The 16,410-nt window shown below is 37.9% G+C and overlaps 1 protein-coding gene and 1 long non-coding RNA gene across 2 annotated transcripts; one reads left to right on the forward strand and one right to left on the reverse strand.

Annotated features, from left to right (window-relative positions):
- The first annotated feature begins 4,252 nt into the window (after nucleotides 1-4,252).
- On the forward strand, nucleotides 4,253-4,901 carry LOC133729699 (uncharacterized). The gene is made up of 2 exons (XR_009856474.1): nucleotides 4,253-4,406; nucleotides 4,707-4,901. It is a non-coding gene; the product is annotated as an uncharacterized LOC133729699 (long non-coding RNA).
- Nucleotides 4,902-6,905: 2,004 nt separating this feature from the next.
- On the reverse strand, nucleotides 6,906-7,397 carry LOC133729698 (uncharacterized). Its single transcript, XM_062157261.1, has 3 exons — nucleotides 7,270-7,397; nucleotides 7,098-7,185; nucleotides 6,906-7,019 (listed from the first exon to the last, which is right to left on the reverse strand). Exons 1-3 carry the CDS (start codon nucleotides 7,320-7,322, stop codon nucleotides 6,906-6,908), a joined length of 255 nt encoding a protein of 84 aa, XP_062013245.1. The 5' UTR covers nucleotides 7,323-7,397.
- Between the last annotated feature and the right edge of the window lie 9,013 nt (nucleotides 7,398-16,410).

A 16,410-nucleotide genomic window follows, 5' to 3' on the forward strand; every position in this document is an offset into this window, starting at 1 on the left:
GGGTGTCCTTAGTAGTTTGGACACACCTTGTGAGGGTAATAAGTAAAGAAATGAAAATAGCATATTGGGTGGCCTTAGTAAATTTCGGGTACGCCTAATATGTTTGAAATTAAGTCGTTGTTTGATTTACTTCGACATAGTCGTAATTGGTCGATATTGTAATTTCAAGTAAATGTTCGGTAATTTGGGTTAATTATCGAACCAGTATCGATTGGTCAAATGTGGTCAAACTGGTCAATGTTGGTCAAACTAAAAAGTGCCGGTCAACATAGTCAAATGGTCAACTCCTGGTCAAACCAGGAAAAGTTGGTTTGGACGACATATTAATCGTTGAGATTTCGTATAATTGTTCAAAAGATATTGACTATCGAAATGTCGGAATTTAGGATTCCAGTTACCCGAGGAACGGAAGGTTCGCCACTCTCAGAGTACGTGAGAGAAGGCATCGAAATCTAGGTAGGGATTCAGGACTCTCCTCGGTTGGTGATTTTCTTATATATTGTTATTAAATGATGCATGTTAGTTGGTATGGTTTGGTTATGTTCAAATGCAATGCATACTAACCAAACCATGTGAGAAATGTGATGGCTTGAGAGCGAAGGGTGGCACTGACTTCCTTGGGTTCGATCCCCAAAACCTCCGGAGGGTTAGTTACGCCGGTCGTCCGGGTATTCCGATCGTAATGACGGGCCCGGTACGTGTGTGTAGCTAGGTAGTGGATGCTCTCGCTACGCTTACCTGGTTGATAAATCATTTGAGGTAAGGTCGTGTAGTGGGTCTATGGGACCGGCCGTCAGGTTTAGCGCGCGTGTTTAATTAAGTATCCTGCATCGATTTTCGAGTCAGAAAGCATTATTTAAAAAGTTTGTCGTTGATTGAAATATTTGGTTTAAGCATGTTTTCATACTGGGGCCCTAAAGATTTATTATTTGGTTTTAAATCTAGTCGAGGTAAAGTTCCTGTTGAGCAGCGAGGACGAAAGCTCACCCCTACAATAGTGTGGATGCAGGTACTGTGCACTGGTGACGGGACAAAAGCGGACGGAGCTGGGTGTGCGGAATAAGTCCGGTAAACCATCGTTTGGACTTTCTTCTACATTCTTTTTCTCGAACTTCGTGTCCCTAAACTTGTTGATAGTTAGCTTGTATCAATTTTAGTTCTCATTCCTTAAAGTTCGTATCCTTCGTGTGAACATTCATTCAAGTTCTGGATGAATGAAATGATTTTTAGCAACTCAGGGATTTTCACCTCAAAAATATGTGTAGCTTCCGCTGTGTTTATACAAAAAGTTTTTCAAATAAAATGCCTAGCGGCTCTCTAGGATGTAAGCCGAGCGTTCGGTTTATATTTTAGAGACTCGCGGCACTGTAACGAGCTTAAGCTGGTGAGGTGCAGCTTGGGGCGTTACATATAACATCAAGAATCCAATACATTCTGGGCAAGATTAAAGTAATTTCTTATCTGTCCGTTTTCCATCCATTGCCAACCGTCACCAACCCACCGCGCTGTCCATTTTCATCACTAGATCACCATTAACTCTGATCATTGTCAAATTTTATCTTCAATATTCATTGTGATTTTTCTTTGGAGCTAGCCATTTGGATTTAGTTCTCAACCAAGTTTGGCCCATATCGAATTAAGCAACTGAAGAACGTAGTCTTTCAAACTGTTTGTTGCCCTTTTGTCCAAATCGGTGGTTTATCGTCTTCTTATCGTCTCTGAAATTGAACGATTAGGTGAGCAATATTTTCTCATTGATTTTGTCATTTGGAATTTGCGGTTTCTTTGGAATGTCATAGTAGGTAATTCTTGTAGTTCAACTTGGTACATGTTTATCAAGTTTTGTTCTTCTGGTTGTGGATTGTGAGTTGTGACCGACCTCTTGAATCCCTGGATCTGTTTTGGCAGTGTCTTGGATTCTATTAGTGCCGTGGCACTCTTTGTGGTGTTCTGCACCACCATTTGGGATTATCATCTTCCTTATTTCTTTAGTTTCTTGCATAGTTTTTCTAGTATTTGATGCTTTAATTTCAGTATCTCAACTTTTTCGTTTGAAGGGATCAAATTGTGTTTCTGGGGTATCTCATTTCTTTGCCGTCAGGCTATATGTTCTCTGTTGTTATGTACGACTAGTTCATGAATTTCATAAGATTTTGTAGATGTGGCTGGCGTAGCATGGCCTTTGTTCCACGTTTAGAAGCAGTGTTATAAGTTCTATTATTTATTGATACTTGATCAAATTGTGGTTCTTGATATTGAATTCTCATTCATATATTTTATGGTTACTATTTGATTTAGTTTTTTTCTTGTTCCACTGATTCTAATTATTCTTTGTGTTTATTTTCATGTTGCTTTGGTTGGTTCTGTGCTTGGAGTATCTTGAGGGCTGCGGAAGCCAAAGCAGTTAGATTGCTACGAGTCTTTTGGGATAAGATCGATTACCTGTCCATGGTTGCATTTCAAATTAGAGGCAGTTCTACTTGAAGACAGTTAGTTGCACTCTGCTTTTGACTGTTATTCATGCAAGTTCCAAACTCTTTTGGATAAATCCAAATTTGTTTGGTATCTTAATTCAACTTTTTAGATTTTTTAGGAGAAGTGAGGACCATTTACCACTTCTCCAATATATTCGGCGGATATATGTATTTTTTTACATGATTGTTTGGGCAGCGCACCATGACATTTGTAGGAATGCACTTGTGATTCCCGACTTCATGTTTTTGTAGATGAATCACAATGGTCTTCTACCATACTTATATCTGTTGTATATTTACCTTTGAGGATTAACCTCTGGTAATAAAATATTCTATTCCAACAAAAAAAAAGAAAAGATGGAAGCATGTGTACAAGAAAATTTAAGTGATCTTATGGCTAATTAAAGTTTTAAAATGACACTTATGAGTAATTTTCTATAATAATAATACGGGTACTAAGTCTTCTTAGTACATAAAGGCATAGCTACAGTATTCTTAAAAAAAAAAAGGGAAATGATTAGTTACCCAATTTTAGCTTAAAAATTGCCCACTTACCCAAACACTCTAAGAGATTATTTCCCTAATACCCAATTAAGTATTTTTTTTATTTTTTTTATTTATTTTTGGGACAATTTTACCCTCTCCTTCTTTGTCACTTAGTGGGAGAAGTCATCGGAGACCTTGCCGGACTCCGGTGACCAGTGGCCAGCCGGGGACTCCGGTGACGGACTCCGGCGACAGGTGACCGGAATCCGGCGACACGTCACCAGAATCCTGAATCCGGCTACCGGACTAGTGACCGGATTCCGGCGTCTGAATTTATTGCCCCATAATAATACCCAGTAACCATATTATTGCTCCCCAATAATCATATTATTGCCTCCTAATAATCATATTATTGCCCCCAATAATCATATTATTACCCTCCAATAATCATATTATTGCCCTCAAGTGAATTGCCCAAAACCAAAATGAATACACTACAGACACAATTGATCAATGGAATTTATATGTTCAATTGTACACATTCACTTTTTTTTTCCTTCCCCATTCTCAGAGCTCTTCCCATCGAAATCAGAAAAAAAAAAAAAAAAAAAAAAAAAACCATCTGAATTTTTCTCCGGCCACCCACGCTTCCCCTGTGGACACCCACGCTCCTCCAGCTCGATTCCGGCCGGACCGCCTTCGTCTTCTCTAGTCGCTCACCTGCAGCCCATCTCCGACCGGTCCCAGCCCCGATGCAGCAACACCCCTGCTTGCTTGTCCGTACCGGCCTCGTCCAGGCCTGCAGGTGCCCCACGCCGGCGCTCTCCACCGTCACAGCCACCATCTCTCGACGTCTCCAGATCATCGTCCCGGACTAGATGGCATCAACGGACCTCCTCAGATCACCGGCGATCTCAGCGACAACCTCTGGTATTCTCAGCGACCTCAGCGACGACCTACACGCCAGACAAAATCAGACCCAGACCACCTGCAACCTGCTGCACCTTGGTGTCGTCGCTCGGCATCTGGCCGTCCGGCTGGAGAGAGAGAGAGAGAGAGAGAGAGTCCGGGAGGAGAGAGATTATGAGAGGAGAGAGACGATGAGTTTCAATTTGATTAATGGGGGCAAAATTGTCAATAGTTGTTGGATTGGGTAAATGGGGTTAAAAAACTCTTAGTAGAGTAAGTGGACAATTTTTAGACTGATATTGGGTAAGTGGTCACGGCCTAAAAAAAAAAAAGGCATAGCTACAGCTAACCAACCCTAAAATCAGAAAAATTCCCAATTCTCTTTGCGAATCATGGCATGGTCCAAGGGGTTCTTTGCTCTCTGTGGCTCCGTTGTGGCAGTCGGGCTTTTAGGCAACGCTATAATCTGCACAGAGATTAGTCGAAACGCGCTAAAAAGATGGATCGCTATGAACGAGCGAGTTCTCATAGGAAGAGGTCGGTTGGAGAAAGATGGATGAGATCAGAGATCTGATCTCTTTTATTTCCTTGTGATTTTTCTTTTTCTTTTTTCAGAATCCTTTTTTGAGTCTTTCATCGTTTGCAATCTTCTTTGATTCTTCTTTTGGTCCGATTAATTTTGTGTTAAAAAGTCCAAGTCTTTACATATTCATTTGTTAATGAAAACTGTTTCTGTTTTCATCTTTTATCTATTCAACCTGTTTCTATTTCCACATTGAGGATTCTTATGTGACATTGACTGCTTTGTCTTATATTTGGTTTTTGATTGATTTGCAGGCGTGGATATCGCTGAGTTTAGCAAATGAACCCGACTACTTCTGGCTTGATGTAATTATAACTACATAAATGTTGTGAGGATATCTCATGGCTTAGTTCTGTTTTGTACCTTAATTTTATGGGAATGCTGTGTAAGACAGTAAACTTGTCTGGATAAGTATCAAAATCTATCTGATGTTTGGTTGAATTTTTTTTCTTTTGGGTGTATTTTTACATATGAGAAAGATATTTCCAATCAATATTAATATGATAAAGAATTTAACTCTTTATATTTTCTTTTGAAGAAAAATGACTAATTACAACCACATCAACTTGAAAGGTATCAAGATTTTGTTACTTTGATGAATATTTTGACATAATTTAGCATCTAGTTCAATATGATAGCCCGCAATATCTATCTAGTTCGATCATCTTGTTATTTTGATCGATATTTTGACATAATTTAGCATTGAGGAGTGGATCGAGATTCATATAGAGGTTTGTTTGTATGTGTAACAAGATTTCAGTTGCATGCTTTTAGATTCATTGAAATAATCTGGGTACTGGGTGAAATGGGCTTCTAAAATGCAGTGATTGCTGAAGAAATGTGTGCATAGAGGTAGATAATTGAGTGTGTCGGATGTTGTTCCTTAGGGGTTGGATACTTTTGTTGGACATTAATTAAGATAATTGATAAAACATAGAACTATATATATGATGGGATGTGCCCTAAGCTATACACCGGGATTTTATCTTATATGTTCAGGGCGGTTACCAGAATTCAATTTTCAATCCCAAACATACAAGTTCGTGTTACTGTTGAGATTCTATTTTCAGCAGGGACATATACGAACTTATCCTTACCGAGAACAATCTATAAAGGACCCTGCATTTTAATGATAGCAAACTTGGGCATCTCGTTGTATGGATTCATTCTTTTCATGCATATTCTTTTCCTAGTGTTGGATTTCCTGCACCGAAGGCAGACTTTTGTTAGTTAAACAGATATGTCGTCTACTTTTTTGTTTCTCCAACTGTGCTTTTTATGGGTCTATGATTCTCTACTTTGGTCGGTTCCTAGAATTTTAACTGGATTCACGTTTCTTATCTTGTGCATCCATTAGAACTATCTGTGTTTGAGTCTTTAGCTGGATCTGTGAGCCCAGAAATCTGGGTATCAGTTTGCATGGAGGGTGAGGGTAGAAGACTCTGTTCAAAGAAGATTTCCACCGTGGTCATTATAGATGTGTTTTGGTTTTGTTGCATTGTGGGCGTTTGTGTAATTGAAGCTCATTACTATATAATATTTTTCAGAGATAAGAGGCAAATTTGGGACCAATTGGTCAGGATAATTCATGAAAAAAACAGGACTTTATCCGTTGCTATATGCAGGGATTTTAATTTGATGATGTCCATGATGGTTACCAGAATTCAATGTTCAGTCCAAAATATTGAAGGTTCTGTCACTGTTTAAAATTCTATCTTCAGATGCGCTGAACGACCTTATCCTGGCATAGAATACATGCATGTTTACATGATAACGGTATTTTAGCAAACTTGGGTAAATCATGTTTCTTTGCTAGAAAAACTTGTGTAAATCATTGTATGGAGTTATAATGCATTTTCTGTTTTCCCACCATGCTTTTTTTGGGATTCTTGCCGTCTACTTTGGTCCATTGGAACAGTATGTAATTATGTATATCTGTTGTCTTTGGTCCATTCGAACATTATGTATATTTGTTGTATCATAATTAGATTGAAACTTACTCAGAACTCTTAAAGTATATGTCAAGGCTGGCTCATTTGGCCCATTGGCTGATTTCCTGCTGTCCTGATACAGATATGATATACTTCTTGCAAAAAACAGAAAAACAAAATGCTACTAGACGGGAAATAAACCGAACAGCAGTATTCGACGGATAATATAAAACACATCTGACGCAATTTTACAGCAGAAATGCAAGTTTGTTGAAACTATTTGAGAAGTGTCGATAGAATATGAGCTTTAGTTGCTGGTTGTGTCGTCAATATTTGACCCCAACATACACACTTCAGAAGTGAATAATCACATATTAGAGATCATACCCCAAAAAGGTTAATATCACATCTTCATTCCTATCCAATACATCTAGGATGCAAACACCAGTGGCCCTCTATAAATCTCAAAACACACCCTGCCCAACATGTCTATATCCATCCCTGAATGCCGTCTGGTACTGTTCACTTCCCCGCTATTCTTGTAACCGTCACCTGTAATCTGCTTGGCTTCTTGCAAAACTTGATAGAACTCAGATCTCTCATGTATGGCATCTTATGTTTCCTCTTCTTCTCATTCTGCAGGTGGCTGAAAACAAACTTAAAAGATTTTATTAAAATTTATGGAAAACAAACGTAACTGAAAACAAACCTAACCTGAGAGGCACACACCACCTCCGCAACCATGTCACTGAAATCCTCTCGCTGACTTCGCAGCTTCTTCTCCCCCCTTGATTGTTCATACCTGTGGAAAACATTACAAATCACAAACTGGTTCTCTCCTGCTAAAAGGCAAAGTGGAAAAATTTGAACCTCAAGTTACACTTACTTTTCAGGCAAGACGTTCTCCATAGCTTCTAACTCTTCAGGTTGTAGTGACATCCACTTTATATGCTTTCTGACCTCTCAGAAGATCCATCCTTTTAGAGTGCTACCGACAACACGTGTGAGTCGTTCCCATCAATGTCCCTGAAACAATCCTTTCTTCTTTCTCTTCAACTACCTTTGCAAAACAAGTCCGAACAACAACTAAAGAGAAGAAAAATTGTGCTGGAAGAGAAAGTGTCCATCATTGTACTTACTTGGTATAAAGGTCTTTCAGGCTCCTTTCTCTGCTGATGGTGAAGGTCAAATGACATCAGGTTTCTCATTGCCAGTGGGAGTACTGAGAAGGAAGTGTGGAAGTTTGTTAGAAAAATAGAACTCAGAAAATTAACTTTAAGTGCAAAAAGACCCAAGGAAAAAAGAGTTCTCTCAAAACTACCAGCATATTAAACTACAAAGGGAACTACAAATTAAATAAGGAACCTTACAAGGATATTAAAACAAACTGAATTGAAAATGGGAAATAAACAAAGATATACCCTTGAAAGGCTATCTACAGATTCAATACCATCCTCTAGATGTTCGTCCTCCATCGGTTCTTCCTCTCACTCTCTCCAAATCACCCTAATGATTTGTCTTATCAACTGGCTCTTCCTAAATTTTAGAAGGAACAGAAATGTTACGTTAATGATAGATCTAATGACAATTACAACTTCGTAGGCGGCATTCTACAAGTGAAACCTGATTGTTCGAATCGCAAGCCATACCTCATATAATTAGGCTGATCTTGTTGCTGAACACCAAACACGTCGCCATACAACTGTTGGCCATAGTATTAAGAAACCAAAGAAAAGTGGTTAGTAGAATTAATTGAGTAAAAGAACCAATAATTGAATAAAAGAAGTTTAAAACATTGGTTACCAACACCAGAGGTATATTCTTGAGCAAGATTAATACTATTGAAGCACGAATAATACCTCAAACTCTTTCCCTTTATGGTACAGATCACCAAGTGTTGTACGTGAGCTCTGGCATGGTTCGGTACTTAAAAAAGGCATCATGAAGAACCTAAAACACAGATAGCCATAGTCTCATTAATAAAACATTACATAATGCTCTAAAATAAGAGACCATGATGCCAAATATATATATTAAAGGCAAACCTGATAATCAATATCTGTTTTGCCCATCTTTGGCTGCATATATACATTCTCGTTGCTTTTGCTTCGACTTCTTACTATCTTCCTTTTCTGTTAATGTGTATGCCTACAAACAAATATCGAAGTTAGCGTCCTTAAAAAGTTCAACCCTACCAGACAAAGAAAGGAAAAGCACAAAAGAAACCACAATTATATTCTAGCATGTATGCCAAAGTTGCCTAGTTGTTGAATTCACAACCTAGTAGCAGCTTCCAGAAAATTCTTTAAAAAGTGAACCCCATCAGCAAAAATAAAACCATTTTACATTTCAGTACCCTCATAATAACAATTGTTACGTGGCATGCCAATTCATCCAAATAATTGAAGACTTTAACGGAGCAGTTTATTTTTTATTTTTTTATGCCACTTTAACGGATTAGTTGTAGATTTGGGCATAATAAGGAAGAGAGAATCTTGCGTAGGGCACCCGCATGGGACACGTGTTAGGGAGGACCAATCACTACCCAACAGGGGGGTGTTTTGGATATTTCACTTTAGAGAACAGGGACAGTTTCGAAAAAGATGGAAAATTTGCTTGCTTCTGATTGGATAGCCGTAAGGCCGCGTGGTGGGGAAACCCCACCTAAGTATTTGTCAATAAGGAAAGGCCCAAGTACATCTAAGGTATGTGGGGGCATCTATATATAAATGTTTAAAATCCCAATAGATGCTGGCAAGAATGACAATGTGGTCAAAAATTTTCTCTCTCTCAGAGGCCCGTGCGGTGGCGGATCCCTCCTTTCAGGCAAAGGTGCAACTCGCTGTGAAAGCCGCAACTTGTGCATCTTTTGCCTACTTCTTTTGTGGGACGGTCCCGTTGATCGTACGCGTCGTCAAAACGGAAAGGGAGATCACCAAATATGAATATCTTCTTTATCATTCATTCATTCTAGATCTAAATCTCTTTCCTTTAGAATTTCTGATAATTATTATCAGTGTTTTTTCAATTTTATCGTTTCTTACTGCTGAATTGATCTATTTTTGTGTAATCACACGCAATCTTTAGTTTTCTCTCTTCAGCGGTGGCCTCTTGTTGTTGTTGTTGTTGTTCTGTATTCATATATTTTGGCTGTTGATGACATTGAAATTGGGTTACTGTTTTACTTAGCTTCCATCAAGATTAATACTGAACAAAAAAGTTTAAGAGAAAATAGGAATGATTAAAGGAATGGACAACCCTAGGACCAATCGATCTTCAATCCGAGTAGGTTGCTAAGGCTCATATAAGAATCCATTTACTATGTTGAAAATTTAATCATGTCAATTGATAAATGAGACACCTTGAGTACAAAATATCTATAATTTTCATATGATGAATGAGAGACACCTTATGCGATGTAACTCTTGCTCTCAATCCTTAGCAACTGTATCAATTCTGTTGATTTTTAAACTGTTGCTCTCTCTCTCACCCTCCCTCCCCCCTTCTTACCATTGTTTCTGGTTTTATTGCAGGTCCGGGCCAGCCTTTTATTTGAAATGGAAACTGAGTGAAGAGGAGGAAACTGAGTGAAGAGAAACAGAGGCCTTAAGCATCCAAGTGAATTTTATTTTGCTGCTTATATAAACTTTAATTTAAGGGTGCCCTTAATCTAATGTAATATGTGAGTAGTTGTAATTGTTCACGTATGTATGTTAACTGTCTAATGTAATATGCGAGTAGTTGTAATTATTCGCATATGTATGTAACCGTATGTCTTTAATGGTCTTATTTTGAGACTCTCAAAAGTATCACTATTTATATACTACTGAATGTTTAAGCATTAGTCCCATATGGAGGTCCTGCACCTATTTCTTTGCAAAATGTTTTGTGTGAATGGAAGTTCCTGCAAGTCTCACCAGATCAAAAAAACATCACTATTCATGTCACAAAAGAAAGAAAAAAGAGAGGTAAACTGGAAAAGCAAATAAAATGAGGAGTACAAGAAAAGAACATTCTCATTAAATCAAGTATGGTTGTTGCAAACCAATCTGTAACTGAATCAATAGAGGGTTGTTCAATCTGCTAAGTAGCAGTGCTGTTGTTCAACTATCGATCAAGGTAGAAAAGAGAACAGGAGCACCACACTGCCAATATTACCATTTATCATGTTATAGTCCAGAGGTATTTCTGCACAATTAATCGATCCATTCCTAGTTGGAAGAGAGCGGGTACAAGTGTTGCTCTGCTACACTGAGAGAAGAGGTCTCTATACACTTTTAAGGGTATCTCCCCTGATCCTACCTATCCTTTTACCTATTACTTTGATCTCTTCATTCTATTGCTAACATACTATTGTTTTCACAGGCTGTTGTGCTTGGTCAGGGACTTGAACCTGATGGTTGTATCTGACATTCAAATATATTTGGAAAATCTTATAATCGTGGGCTTAGACAGAGGTTAATATTAGAGATATAAGGTTTGGAATGGTTTTCCCTCTGTCTTGGGTTTTGGATATTCTGTCGAGAATTTGTTCGAGAGTGTCTTACTTGTGTCTGTGATTTAGTCCAATCTGCTTGCACTGGGATGTCAAAATATTGAAATTAGCATAAGATCTAGAATTACTCTAGTTTTATTAGAGTTAAGGTCTTAAGGAAAATGTTGACAACGTACTGATGTCTCTTGTCATGTCTTTTCTTTAACATTTTGTTTTCCCAATTGAGATGATGATTATGCTACCAATTGCTTCTGACGTTTATGTATTGCATGCTGAGATTATCAAAGGCATCTTATTGTTACTCTTCTGCCAGTCTTCTTCCATGACTTCACAAAAATATTTATCATTTTTCAAAAGGAATCTTCTTCTATCATTGATATGGTACTATGGAAGCAACTCTAAATTTGTCTCAAATGTCACCGTGATTAGTTTCTTTTGATAAAGTTCACAATTACTGTCATTGTTTGATGCACTTTTAAGGAATTTTATTGGTTTTCATTGTAGGAAAATTGCTGCTCATCATTTCAGCTTCAGGTAATGGCAGCCGGAAATGATCCAAATGTTATGGGCTTTATCATTACCATAAGGCCTGCTTGGGCTGCACACTTGATGTTAATACAAGATGCTCTTATTGGAAGGGATTCTATTTCAAGTGGTTCAACAAGTGATTTGGGTTATCTACAGTTGTGCTTTTGGAAGTGGTTTTTTCAAAGAACGTTTTCCAGTTTATATTAGATAAAATTCTTAAAACTGCAGCATATGAAGCTGGTTCTTATGCTCTGAATACTGTTTTTTTTTTTTATAGTTGCGTACTTGCGTCAAGTGCTTAACCTGTTGCTTCTTCTTCGTATCACCTAAATCCTAACCCCGGTGCTCCAGTTGCAATGTCATAATGTTACTCAAGTAGCCTTCCATCTAGTCCCATTGAATAAGTCGGTTTTCTATGCTTGGTTAATTGGCTGTTTGAGGCCTTTTAGGGGATTGCTACTCTTTCTGCTCGTGGATGGTGTCAAATGGATTAATCTACAGTATTGCATTTTCTACATTGTTTTCCTTTTGAATAGAAACAACCCTCTATTGTTTTTCATTGGCATTCCTGTAAGGATTGGTGTAACATGTGCAGAATGATGATGAGGATATAAGCTATATGTACAACGCCAATTGAGATGATGATTATGTTACCAATTGCTTATGACGTTTATGTATTGCTGAGATTATCAAAGGCAACTTATTGTTACTCTTCTGCCAATCTTCTTCCATGACTTCACAAAAGTATTTATCAATTTTCAAAAAGGAATCTTCTTCTATCATTGATATGGTAATATGGAAGCAACTCTGAATTTGTCTCAAATGTCACCGTGATTAGTTTCTTTTGATTAAATTCACAATTACTGTCATTGTTTGATGTACTTTTAAGGAACTTTATTGGTTTTCATTGTAGGAACTTAATCGAGAAGAACCAGCTGGCATGGCCTGGGTGGGCCTCATTCTGAACGTTATGTTCTTGATTCTAGAGGTGCTCTTGTTGTACGACAAGCTGTGATTTCCCGGGAAAGGCTCATACTTGGACATTGCCTCGTTTTTTCTGTTCTGGTTGTGCAGACAAGTAAGCAACATGTTTATGGGTTTGTTATTACAGTATAGCATTGCTTTTTTACAACATTCGAAGAGTTGACTCCACAGATGGGATGTTCCAATTTTATGCTTAATGCTGCCTAATTGATGGCTACAGTGCTAGATCTTGACCTTTTTTAGATTACATATTGCATAGAGGACTTTGGATGCATTTTGATTGACTCGATGTGTGTGTGTGTCTATATATATATTGTGTTAAAGTAGTTTTCTGTTGTATTGGCTATATATAGCTTTTGTTGGAATCATATGTATTATATGCTTGTTTGAACAAAACCAAGGATAGTGACGGTACTAAGCAATGACTTTCCCATGCTGTCTTTTGTTGAGACAGTTCATGTTAATATCCTTTTGTTATATCTTGTTTGCAGGTCCAAAGAATGTAAAGGATAAATTTCTCGTTTATAAATATAGTGCTTCTGAACTTAGTGGGACTAATGACACCATAAAATGGCAGGGATGTTTCATCCTTTATGTTGAATGATTTACTTCTGCTTCTCTTCTCGCAAACACGATTTTATGTGTATCCATTTATCAAGTAGTATGTTTTTGTCTATTTGTGTTTGCTATTCATATATTTCACGTTTTTTGCAGATTACATTGTCTTCTTTTTTCTTTCGTGATCACTTTCGTACCAGACACTCAGAGTGCAGCACCTGATAAAGCATCTGTCCTGTCCCGGGTGCCTCCATTCGACATAAATTTCATGAAATTGTTAAAAAAAAAAAAGATTGTAGTTTTTCCTTCTTGTTGTTTATGAATTTTGTGTTTGGAAATTGCTGCTCATCATTTCAGCTTCAGGTAATGGCAGCCGGAAATGATCCAAATCTTGAGGGCTTTGTCATTACCATAAGGCCGGCTTGGGATGTACACTTGATGTTAATAGAAGATGCTCTTACTGGAAGGGATTCTATTTCAAGTGGTTCGTCGAGTGATTTGGGTTATCTACAGTTGTGCTTGGAAGTGTTTTTTTTTCTTCAAAGAACGTCTTCCAGTTTATATTAGCTAGATAGAGTTCTTAAAAACTGCAGCATATGAGGTTGGTTCTTATGCTCTGAATTCTGTTTTTTTAATAGTTGCGTCAAATGCTTAACACGTTGCTTCGTCTTCGTGTCACCTAAATCCTAACCCCGGTGCTCCAGTTGCAATGTCATAATGTTAGTATGTTACCCAAGTAGCCTTACATCTAGTCCCATTGAATAAGTCGGTTTTCTATGATTGGTTAATTGGCTGTTTGAGGCCTTTGAAGGGATTGCTACTTTTTCTAGTGGATGGTGTCAAATGGGGTTAATCTACAGTATTGCATTTCCTACATTGTTTTCCTTTTGAATAGAAACAACCCTTTATTGTTTTTCATTGGCATTCCTGTAAGGATGGTGTAACATGTGCAGAATGATGAAGAGGATATAAGCTATATGTACGACGCCTATCTTCAGAAGTTGATCACCTATTCACCCGCTTCTTACTCACCCACTTGCCAGAGACAAGGTCAGTTGATATTTTTCATTCAGTATAAAGTCAATCTAGTTTGTATTAATTTGTTCTACCTGTGTATTTGGATTATTTTGTTCTACCCCCTCCTTTCCATAATTTAGTTTTCTGTTTCAACTCCTTTCAGATCAAAGAATCAAAGAATTAAAGGCGTGCTTAGTCCATACCGCCTGGTTGGGTCACATGAGTTTTCGCATAGTAACCAAACTGCACAAGCCTCTGAAAGTGGTCCTCTACCGTTTGTCTCTCTTTTGGAGTTTGTGAATGGAATTATCAGGTAAGTTTGAACTAAAAATTAAATACCTGAGGGCTGAGGAACTGTCTAGTTTTGTATAGTTTAGTTCAAGTTAATATTTTATATGCTCTTTTATTTTTTATTTATTACCATCCATGGCTCTGCTTTTGCTAATCCGTTGGACCTCATATTTACTTTCTTTTGTAAATAATTTTTTCCAGAAGGAGCCAGAGCAGTTGTCTGGCAATGACGTCTTGTGGACATTTGTGAACTTTGCTGGAGAGGACGATACAAATTTTCAAACTCACAAGGCTCTCTTGAATATGCTGAGTACCTTGGTGTGTGAAGACGTACATGTTTGAGCTGGTTAATACTTTTAAGCATGCTTTGTCACGAAATAGTTTGATGTCCATGATCGTACTTTGATTTCAGGCTTCTAGTCAAGAAGGTGCTGCAATGGTTTTGGAGTTACTTGAGGGCATGCAAAGTGTTTCGTTCTGTTGGGTGGAGCACCTTGTTTGATAGCTTGTCAATTTATAAAGAGAAATTTTAAACAGTCCCTTGCTGGTGCCATGTTACTGGAGTAGTAAAATTATATGCTTTTTTATTTTTTATTTTTTTGATCATGAAGCATCTGTTTTCTAATTGATTCGTTGATTATATAGGAGGTATATCACGATGGTGGAAATGTGCCGGGGAATAGAGATCAGTTAATAACCATGTTACTTCCACTAGTGGAACATGTGCTGAATGTCTTCCAAAGCCATTTTCAGTATAGGTATGTAGGTATGGATCTTATATATCTTCTTCGATTCCCCCCTTTCCCTGCCTTATTTTTTCAATAGAAGGGTTTCTGGTGGCAGTATATGTTGAGCCTTGTAAGAGATTGTATCATTGTCAGACCAAAAATGAAAAAAGAGATCATATTTATGTAGATATATATTCCCATATGGACTTCAGTTCCGACCTCTAATTATTTGTGATTAGGAAAGGCTGCTGCCTGCTGGTACTAATGATTCATGACTATTTGATTTCATTTTGTCCTTGAAGTATTGTTGGTATTGATTGGCAACTTTCTTTGGTTAATCTTACTTTTTCTTTGCAGCTCTTTGGCATCTGATCCCCCTCGTTCTTTGAAGACAATTACAAATGGTGCCAACTGTGGCCCGGTACAATACATATCTTTGTAATCTTATTTAGACTTTAGAAAGACTCTGAGTTACTTAGTGAGGTCTACTAAGTATTATCTTTGTAATTTATTTACCAATGGATATTTCGCCTAGTTTTAGTCTTTTATACTATCTTCTTGGGAGAATTTGTTCTTGATGATATATTATAAATACCATTTTGAAATCTTCCAACTGCCTGTTAGGAGTTTCCAACTTGTTCTGAAAAATAAGATACCGTTGGCCGTTGAATCTGAAACTTTCAGCAGTATGACGAGTAATTGGATGGTGCAGTGGGTCTCAGTTCTCAAATCAAACCTGTATCAGAAGATAGTGATAGAGAGGCCTGTAAGGAAAAACATTCAGCAGTCAAGAGTGTAGAAGAGAAATTTGAAGCAGTATTATCACTGAAGAGGCCCTCTGATCAGGAAACCAGTAAGTTATGGTTCTTTTATAAAGTCATCTATTTAGAAACAAAACTTAAATATCTTAATCTGTTCTTGCTTATCAAAGCCTTTAGCTGACGTGATCCTCAACTTCGGAGGAGAGAGAGGCTCTCGCTTCTCTCTTCCTTTTCCTCAAATCCCTCCGTAGTCTTCTACCCTTCCCGACCCGCTTTCGTGGTCGCTCTCTGCCCCGGCGGTGGCAGGTTTGTTTCTCCTTCGCTTTCCTTCCTTTCTCCCATCACCCATATCTTCCTACCCTTTCGATCTCAGATTACCTATCCCTATCTCTCTCCTAATTTTCAAATCTCTGATTCCTCACACTTTAGGTGCACATCTTCCTCACCAATCAGTATTTTCAACAAAAGTTCGTCGATTCGGTACTCCGAAATCGGTGTCGTATCGTATGTCTTACAAAGGCACGTCGGCGATCCCGCTGCTGCCTTTCTCGATTCCTTTCTTTTTTATTTTTTCTTTGGTTACTATTCTGTCTGGCAAGGATTTGCTGGGCAATCTGCTGATGGTGTTAAAGGATGTTTTGTATGGTTTTGAGATTTGGTTGTCG

Source organism: Rosa rugosa, chromosome 2, assembly GCF_958449725.1.
Source record: "Rosa rugosa chromosome 2, drRosRugo1.1, whole genome shotgun sequence".
Lineage (NCBI taxonomy): Eukaryota > Viridiplantae > Streptophyta > Magnoliopsida > Rosales > Rosaceae > Rosa > Rosa rugosa.

Excerpts from the sequence above, each read along its gene's own strand:
- LOC133729698 (XM_062157261.1), bottom strand. The coding sequence starts at position 7,322 with ATGTCACTACAACCTGAAGAGTTAGAAGCTATGGAGAACGTCTTGCCT. Across the intron at positions 7,186-7,269 it reads GAGAACGTCTTGCCTGAAAA|GTATGAACAATCAAGGGGGG; the intron begins GTAAGTGTAACT and ends TGTTTTCCACAG. Across the intron at positions 7,020-7,097 it reads AGGTGGTGTGTGCCTCTCAG|AATGAGAAGAAGAGGAAACA; the intron begins GTTAGGTTTGTT and ends AGCCACCTGCAG.